Source organism: Cydia amplana, chromosome 17, assembly GCF_948474715.1.
Source record: "Cydia amplana chromosome 17, ilCydAmpl1.1, whole genome shotgun sequence".
Classification (NCBI taxonomy): domain Eukaryota; kingdom Metazoa; phylum Arthropoda; class Insecta; order Lepidoptera; family Tortricidae; genus Cydia; species Cydia amplana.
The window spans coordinates 9,119,589-9,129,669 of record NC_086085.1 but is presented as its reverse complement, the minus strand read 5'-3'; the positions used below and the strand labels follow the sequence as shown (position 1 = coordinate 9,129,669).

Below are 10,081 nucleotides of genomic sequence, written 5' to 3'. Positions count from 1 at the left end.
CATAAATGGTGTGGTGTGCAGTGGTGGCTATTTAACTACATTAGGAAAAATGTACCTGTACCGCATTAATGGGCGATTACGAGCTGGTGCTAAAATAATGATAGTTTAACAATCCCTTGAACAAAAGAAGACCTAACTTTTCCCTCGCGTCGATGATGATAATGATAATAGATACTTAGGGTCAACCTATTATGATAAAATAAAGCTGCCTGTCAACTTTTGCAAATCAGCTTAGCAACTAGGACGAGCTGACTTGTTTGATGACTGTGTATACGTGTCCAATGTTAATTGTGAAGCTACTACATTGGTTACGGTGTGGATTAAACTGAGTGTCTATTGCGCAAGGAGGTGCAAATGTTGTAGGCAAGTTAATCAGACTTTTACTTCCACTTCAGTACTTGTGCATGTAAGTGATGGTGTACGCGGCGATGGTGATGGCGATGCAATGGTGTGATGGTGTGGCGAAATGACACATAAACCGACTGTGAAAATGAGGATGACATATTTCATGAAGGCGTTAAAATCAGGTAAGTAGACAATATCAATTAAAAACGAGTGAATAATAAAACGCGTCTCACTACTATTCATACATACATCGAGAGAATACCTATACAACACATATTGTATACTTACGACTGCTATTAATTTGTTGCCACCATTTAGCAGGTTTCTTTATAAGTATTTATAATATAGTAGGTAGGTACTGGTTTATTCGTTGATTAATTATTTATTTTTTCTACTCCAGCACTTAAATGTGTCAATTAAATGACTGACAGTGATATCTAAAGCAATGTCATTTGAATGCTTTGTCTATAGGCTCATAAGATGACTGCTAGCAGTCATCTTATGAGTATAATACAACTGCTTTATTTTTTTTAAAGATACAAGTTCCGATCATCTTGATTGAAAGAGGTATGTTTTCATTTACAATAATAACTCTTTTTTTTTTTAAATAATAACTCATTTTTTTTTTAAATAATAACTCTTTTTTTTTAATAATAACTCTTTTTTTTAATAATAACTCTTTTTTTTTAATAATAACTCTTGTTTTTAATAATAACTCTTTTTTTTTTTTTTTTTTTTTTTTTTTTTTTTTTTTTTTTTTTTTTTTTTTTTTTGCTGCAGCTGTCATAGAAAAAGTAATGTATGCAACAGCTCATAATTGGTTCTTAAAATTCTCGGGTCTTTTTTTACAAAACTCGACTTTTTTTTTTTTTTTTTGCTGCAGCTGTCATAGAAAAAGTAATGTATGCAACAGCTCATAATTGGTTCTTAAAATTCTCGGGTCTTTTTTTACAAAACTCGACTACGTCTCGTTTTGTAACTTCGACCCTTGAATTTTAAGAACCCTTATTATATCACTGTTGCATAAACTACTATTGTGTCACTTTAATTGACGTACCTAGTTATTTATTTCGAGGAAACTAGCGAGTAGGTAAGTTAAAAGGTTAGAACCATTTATAAAAAATAATATCTAATACTTAAGCAATCATTTGTGTATTACAATAAATTTCAATCTAATCACACCAGCACTAAAAGGCGTCTAGTGATTAATGTTTCACTCTGTTGAATTAAACTTAATGGCAAGGGAGGGAAGCGACAGGCATTTTACTTAGTCTTGCATTTAACATCGAGCGAATTGTGTTATTCGTGTAAAATGGGAAAGTATCGTCTCAGTTGTGTTTTTCTTTGCCTGGTCCAATTTTGCTTCAGCGTAGTGCAAATTCATGATGCCAATGAAGATACAGATATTCATAAGTGCATAACAACGATAATACAACGAATTGAAATGATGAATACCACAGATGTTACTTTAATAAACGCTAACCAGTCGCTGACCAAGGAGCTTCATTCTCTTTTGGAGCATCCTGTGAGATTTATTTCAAGATCGTTTTACTGGCCTAACGACACCCTGTTCAATGATGTCTACGTCATTCAGTGCAAGGATTATTTTACGTTTGCGCAAGGACTGGACTTAGTGAAACGAGATCCATTTTGGAATCCTCGAGCGAAGTTTGTAATTGTTGTCGAGTATATTGAAGATTTTCTTCAAGAGGTATCGGATTTCCTTATGTACAATCACATTTACGACGTGGCTCTTGTTGCCTACGACGAAAATCAAAGTGTTGTGGTGTACACGTTTGGCTTAGAACATGATGAGTGCGACCGACCTGTGTTCAAGATTCTGCAAGTGTTGTCCCGTTGTTCAGAAATTCACAATGTAGACAAAATATATGTAGGGGCAAGAAAAACTAGTCTTCGAGGCTGTCATGTAAAATTTGTATCACATAATTTTTGGCCTTTTGTATCGTTCAGCGGGGAGCAGACAATAGAACAATATTTACTAGAATTGATTTATCAGTATGAAAATATCTCAGTGGAACTGATTAACTTTGGAAAGGTTGAAAATTTTGGGGCGCGCTTAGACAACTTTACGTATACAGGCATGCTGCATCGCATAGAAACCTATAACGTGGAAGGGGCTTTGGGAGGGTATGTACTGACATTAAATAGAATGTCAAACTTGGATTTCATAAATCCTTTTATGGTTGACCAACAAAAAGTTGTAATAGCCAGAGCAAGTTTGCTTAGTAAGTGGTACGGTGTGCTAAAACAGCTTGGTGGATTAACTGTATGGTCAATTTTCGCAACATTTGGTTTTGCTTGTGCCGCAGTCATATTTATGAAACTATTTCCAAGCCGGGTAAGGGATACGAGTCGAGAATTTCTTATCGTCTGGGGTTATTTTTTAGGTAACATTAGTCAAAAGCACAAATCTAAATCTGGAGTACCTTATAGGTTGGTATTACTGTCCATACTTATATACGTATTCATTTTGACGTGTACAATTCAAGCTTCATTGCTGAGCGTTACCACGCAACCGATTCGAGATGATCAGCCAAACTTGATGGAAGAAGTGTTCTCTAATTATCAGTTAATAGTGAGTCCCAGCCAATATGGTTACTTAAAGAGCAGCACCGCGGTGAACGTAACAAACGCATTAATGACGTGCAAATTGACGTTAGAATGTATGATGACAGTAATGAACAATCCCGACAAACGATTATTTACTGTTGCATCCGATATTTATCATCGAAGCTATGTTTGGAGATTTGCTGATGAAAATGGTGAGCTCAGAATACACAAAATTAAGGAATCGCTTGTGACAGTGCTACAGACGATGTATATTCGCCGGGGGTCTTCTCTGGCAGAACCCTTCAACCGGCTACTGCTAAGGGCAATGTCTGGAGGCTTAATCGATAAATTCGTCGATTTACTCCATTATAGTGCGAGATTAAAATACAAATTTCACAGAAAGAAAAAGAGGCCTCAAACGCTGAAGGGACTGCGCGGAGTGTTCATGGTTTTGATTTGTGGATACAGTATATCCTTTATTTCATTCATACTTGAATACTTATGGCGTTATTCATAAACGGCTGCTAACTTAATCAGTTGATGATCGTCGTTTGTCCCCATCTGTCGTTATGCCATACAGAGGGACAAACGACGATCATCATCAGCTGATTAACTTAGCAGACGTTTATGAATAACGCCGTTGCAATATAGATTTCACAATGTGGCTTTCTACTTGTTATATGTTTGTCTGCCTCAAAATTATATCCGGTAGATTTGTCCCGATTTTCACTTTTAGGCTACGAAGCCGAGATTAATTTAGACTAAGAGCTATGCAAAAATTAACTTACGGTGTTATTTTGACTTGACTTGTACTATTTTTATACCTTTTTCTAATAATAAATGTCATCAAAAATTAAAAAAAAAAATGTGTTTCACGCGTTTTCTTAATGGAGTTTTCACAACTTCATATCATTACCCAATTAAAAACAATTTAATTGGTTAATGACATGAACATTTATGCTTTGTTTGTTTGAGTATATTATATACCATATAATAAATCAGACACGCTCACTTACGTGTGTTGATTAATAAGAAAGAACCCGTATAATCTGCTCGCCGCTATTGGTGACTTGCAACTCGCAGAATTCCCCTTGGACCCCACGAAATATTTTTTCATCAAGGGAATGACTTCGCGAATCACGGCATCTGCTTTGCTTGGCCTTTTTTCTTTTTTTTGTTGTTACATGTCATCTTATTACATCGATACAATCGACATATGAAAGTGCTTTAGAAAAAATCTTTTCATTTCCCATGCTCTGAAAGCGGGTCATTGTTGTTCTAAAAGGTGTGCAGAAAGTGATACGTTTCTGCACTAGAGTGTTTAACTTTCCAAGTACGGATTTTTTAAAAATAAAATATAGATAAACAATTGAAATTTAAAGAGTGTTTCACTCGGGTGTAAGGCATCATTTTAGCCTCGGACTATTGGCGCTCTCACTGCATTCGAGCACCAAACAACCTCGGCAGAAATGAGTGCCTTTCACGCCTTGGTTAACAATCTACTATACAAGTGCTACGGTGTGCTACAGCGTGCTACGGCGTAGCACTGTACTCGTAACTCGTAATTCACGAAATGAGTGCTTTCATAGGAAACTCTGAGGGCCTACCGCGAACCACGTTCGACGTGTTATCTCCCTGTCACACTTACGTACGAATTTACAAGTGCGACAGAGAGGCAACACGTCGAACGTGGTTCGCGGTAGGCGCTCTGGGCTCGATTCGGATTTTGAAATAGATATCTATAAGATATCTTTTACACATCACCAAGATACGATAACGATATTTTTAGGATCTAACACCTGTCAAATTTGACATTTCCGCGATTCTGGAGATACTCTTGAACGATTTCCACAAGATATGACTTAGAGATCCAATTCACATCTAATAGATATCTAACTCTATCTAACGTAAAAGTGACATTGGTTGCCCGAATTGAGCTGCAAAAGAGAACTAGTTGAAATCTAAACTATAATAGTCGATTTAGACTCTCGCGCGAGCCACGAGACGAGCCGCGAGCCGCGCCACGAGACGCGAGTCCACCGTTTACACTCGCGTTCGGCTTGTCATTCGGTTATAAACCTTATGCCGTGCCGTTAGTGTTTAAATTATATTAGCTCGACGAGCTTGCGAGCCACGAGACGAGCCGCGAGCCCACCGCTTACACTCTCGTCTCGTGGCTCGGCTCGCGGCTCGTCTCGTGGCTCGCGCGAGAGTCTAAATCGACTATAACGTATCTAGAATGGATCTAGTACGTGTCGTTTCTTGTCAATATCTTAAAGTTCGAATACGGCAGTTGGTCTTAAGAAACATTTCGTCTTATTTATTGCCCTTAAATTGTTGAGGGGCTTACGGCGCGATTCGGGAAATGAATTAGTGATTCACTAGATATGAAATAGTAAAGATATGTGACGTTCCACGGCAAAAAGTACCATTGCCCCAGCTGAATATTGGAGCGGCGTTAATAATAGCCTAAGCTCCAGCCGCCATAAGGTACCTTTTGCCGTGGAACGTCACATATCTTTACTATTTCATATCTAGTGAATCGCTTTCTGTTTTTGTTCCACTAACACTTAGTTTTTAATCTTAATTGTTACTAAACATTATGGGCCATTGTTGTCTTTTAAATAAATAAATTGAATTGAAATTGAATCACTAATTCATTTCCCGAATTGCGCCGTTAATATCTACTGCTATAAAACAGTAAGCGTTCGACGTTCTCATGTCTACACTATAATCGAAATTTAAACCGATAACAGAAACTTCGTACAACATGGCAAGTAAGTAGGTAATGTGGAAGCAATCTCCGGTGAACCATATTCATGTTAGCGCGACTACGAATCGCAGCATATTTTCAACAATATTTATTACTATAATCTGAGTAGCCCGCAGTATTTCATCTTTATCGAAACTCCACGGGCCGATCGACCTCACGTGGCTCTGACCCGCGTATATTCGTTTTATCCATAATCTAGAAGAGTTAATACTGTAGTAAAGTATCTAACGTGCTGGTAGATTAACTGGTTTCGAGTAATATGAATTTAGCTTTTCGATATCTATACGGCACTTTATAGACATAAGGTAAGAAAGGTAGGTAAGGTGAGAAGTAAATTTTAAAATTAAAATAAACCCGACAGCGTTAATACTACAAATACGTCAGTACAGCGTCGGTGTCAAAACTGAAATTTCTTCAAGCAAATAACGTCACTTTTGACACTGACAGATCGGTATCATCGTACAGCTGTGACTTCTTATAAGGTCAATGTTGCTAATTCCGTCATAAGGACTATTCCGTCCACGAGCGTATATTTCTTTGAATTTCAACCATCTGCTTTTGATTGCTGAAACTAAAAGCAATCGCTGCTTTGGCGATGAAATTATCAATTTTGTTAGAAAAACGCTAGTAGACGGAATACGGAATTAGCCACATTAATCTTAAGCATTGGATGAATCGGGCCGTATGTTAAAGGCAGTTAGGTATCCTGTGATCGATGATGTAAAAATGTGACGATTGCTTTGTTATTTATGTTATGAATTGCAAGAACAGCGTAATAGACTATATAAGTGCTCGAAATACTGAATCTCCCCCTGCAGGTGGGTGGTACATACTTACATAATATACTTATACTTTAATAATGTATAGGTTCGATCTCCTTAATACAATGATGATGGGATTGAAGTACCTGCCCACGTACTAAATTTAGCCGGTAAAAAAATATAGGTATAAAGAGCCTATAGAAAGTTTTTACGTATTTAAAAAGAACTGAGGTAATGACTTAGGTAATTATATGGTTTAACTCACGTTTTCAGTCACTCGCGCTATATGTGCGAGTGACAATAATATTTGTTATGTAATATGAAAAATAGGAAGACTAAAGATTTCTTAATTTTTAAAAGTTAGGTATTAAGCAAACAATATATAGTATAATAATTTGAAGAGTACAGTCTATGTTTAAATTGTTAGCTCGTGGTACAGGCCCCACCTGGTATTATGTTAGGTAATAAGGGCAGAAACATGAATGTACCATCAGCCGTAAAAGTGCATGGTGAATTTATCGATGAATTCATTCATAATTTCTCCATGCAATTTCGCAAAGCCGCGGACGAACAGACAGATGGACATGGCGATACTATAAGAGGTCCTAGTTGACTACGGAACCCTAAAAACGGTGTTATACTTCCGAGGAATTGAAATTAATCTTAGTGCGGGATTACAGGCATTGCAATCTTGCGAACATTAACTTTCCGAGAAACTTTCTATTTTTAATTTTAAAACGGGAAAATAAGCTCCTTTTCGAAAGAAACGCAATACAATTCATCAGTAGGTGGCTATTGTCGGCATTAAAGAGAATAGAGTCTTAAATTTGTTTGATATAAAAAAAAAGTGTCGCCATCTACTCGACAGTAGGCTAAAGGTATGGCGACATCGCTCAAAAGATTATAGATTAGACGCTAACGCTCGGTCAATGAGTAAGTATGTGAAGTTTCAGCTCAGTCTAATAATGGGAAGTGGGTCTAATAACTTAGCTTGCAAGGTGAAACTTAAAAACTTGTAAAAAATGTATAACTAAGTAGGTAATTAGGTAGTCGAAGTCATTATGTTCGAATTTAAATTGTCGTGAGTAATACTAACACTAAGATAATTATACGTATTTCAGTCACTCGCATATAATCAAATCTTGCAAGCTTAGTTATCAATATAAGCCAGAAATGGAAAGAGAACCCACAAAGTCGTACAGTTCTTTACCGCATTCGAAACGCCCCATTCTGGCTAAAAGCAACTGAGGCTAAGTAAAACTACACTTGGATTTAATTAATGAAATATCAATTCAGGGACAAGTATGAAGACTATGAAGTATGTATCTAATATATAAAATAAATTTTTAGCTTCCTGGATTCCCCTTTAAGAACAACGTACAGCACAAACAGGATAATGCAATAAGTGAATCACAGCAGTATACGCTACGCAAGCGTTATGCAATATTACTCATAACATCTCACAGAATTAATATAAAAGCCAAGGCATTCGATTCTTAGCACAGAACCATTCAAATACGCGTCTTGAACGCTTATGGTTAAAAAAGAACATCGGTGATAAATATTTGAAAATATGGCTGCCAAAACTGCCTTTTTCAAACTCGCCGTGTGTTTTATATTCATCGCTGTAGCGGAAAGCTTCGTGATAGCCAAACCAAAGGTGCATAAGACATTCGAAGACCAATACCTGCCAATGGAGTTAGCTGCTACACATAAGTCGGGCGAAATAGATATCACCAATAAATATCTATGGATCCAAACAACAAAGACAATTCATATGGATGCCGGTGATAAGAAGACAATCTTTGACAATGGAGATGACTCGATGGATGATTTTGTAGAAGCATCTGCCGAAGATCACAAATATTCAGGATCCGAACTCAGCCAGAGAGCCGGTATTATTAAACACACAAAGTGTCCTGTCGGTTACATTAAAGTCAGTGGCCAATGTTTCCCCCCTGGCTCCCTGGATTAAACTGTATGAATATACTGGAAGCAAACTCGACGTTTAATATCAACCCGTGGCATACCGATAATCCAGATAATCGATAATCTACATATAATTATGGCCAGTTTGAGGAGAACGGTGAAATCTGCAACGGGGGCTAATTATACATATTATTCTTAACTGGCAATGTCGCATGGTATAATAATATACTCCGCCTGGTACTCTCTTCCGAGATTCGCGAATGACCTAACTGGCACTTGCCTACGTCATCATGCTGTTTACAGGTTCTCAAACTTTAAAATGTGGGAGAATTTTAACCAACAGTGAAAATTATTTTAACGGCATTAATTTTAAGTTATTCATGTAGAAACATAGTAAAATAAAACAAATCTATACTGCACTTTTCACTCCTACTCTTACAGTTCCGAATAGAGCAGCCAACCATTTTCGTAACAAAACATTAATTACGAAGCTTACGACGTGAAAAGTTTGGAAAACACTGCGACTGCTGACACTGAGCGAGAAGGAAATAACAATTAACACGCGTTCGACAAGGACGGTCGGTCAGGGACAAAATGGCGGATTGTCAAATGTGACAGCGCTATCCTGTGTTGCCAGTAGTGTAAACAGAATTACCCGAACGTCTGAAATTTCTTTCGTGAATCGGAAGATATTGCTAACGAATAATTAAAAATGACGTGTTATTGTAAAATTTAAGATAAAATACATATAAATGAAAATTATTAAATTATAAAGAAATAAATTAACTTATTAACCATAGATATAATGTACCCATGTAACATGTTATGTTGAAATAAAGTGGCAATGTTATTGTGACGTAGGCAAGTGACACTCTGGGAAGAGAAGACCATGTTTTATTAGACCATGCAATGTCGTATAAGTATCGCGCCTCAGTGAAATTTTGTGTTGTGATGTGTTGTTAACTTATTGCCGATGCACTATTAAAATGTATCTTTTCATACCTTTGCCTATTTTTTTGTACCTATTATTATGTATATGTATGTCGGCTGCCGATCGCAAAATCAGGTCGATCTCATGGACCTAGAATATTACGGACGGACTGTCACCTAAGACAAACTGTGACACTACAATGGCGGACGGTTTGAATGTGTGCGTGTAGACGAGTGTTACCATGTAACACAAATTCTCCCCTAATGGTGAAACAATTATTTTTATATCGTCCTTGTTTTCGAATAAAAAAATTGGGACAGTTTTACGTTAGACAATAAAAAAGGTGTGTACGTATCTGATTTTATAGGTCTTGAAATTCGCAATATTGCACAATTACTTTGTGCAAACATTATTTTCAATACCTAATGATACTTAGCATCGTAATGAAATCAGTTCGTCATGTTTTTTTAATTTATACATTTAACTTGTAACATATCTGGTTTTCAACAAAAAAAATATAATACATAACAAACAAACGTTAACTATCAAACATGCATGTAAGCGTCTAATCTCCTTAGTATCGGGAAATTACCATACCGACCTAGTTTGAAATGCACAATCAATAATTTAACCATTTACCTAAATGATCTCTTAATACATAATGATTTAATAAGAAGGGTATCAATTACCCTACTTTCGGGAAATTACCCTATTCATGTTACTGGTCACACTCCTGTTTTGCAGTTTGATAATTTATAAACAACAAATTAT

The 10,081-nt window shown here is 36.6% G+C and overlaps 1 protein-coding gene across 1 annotated transcript; it reads left to right on the top strand.

Moving 5' to 3' along the window:
* Positions 1–1,481: 1,481 nt before the first annotated feature.
* On the top strand, positions 1,482–3,397 carry LOC134656066 (uncharacterized; the record flags this gene model as incomplete). Its single annotated transcript, XM_063511584.1, has 1 exon — positions 1,482–3,397. A coding segment is annotated over exon 1 (1,740 nt), but the record flags the coding sequence as incomplete, so codon positions are not given.
* Between the last annotated feature and the right edge of the window lie 6,684 nt (positions 3,398–10,081).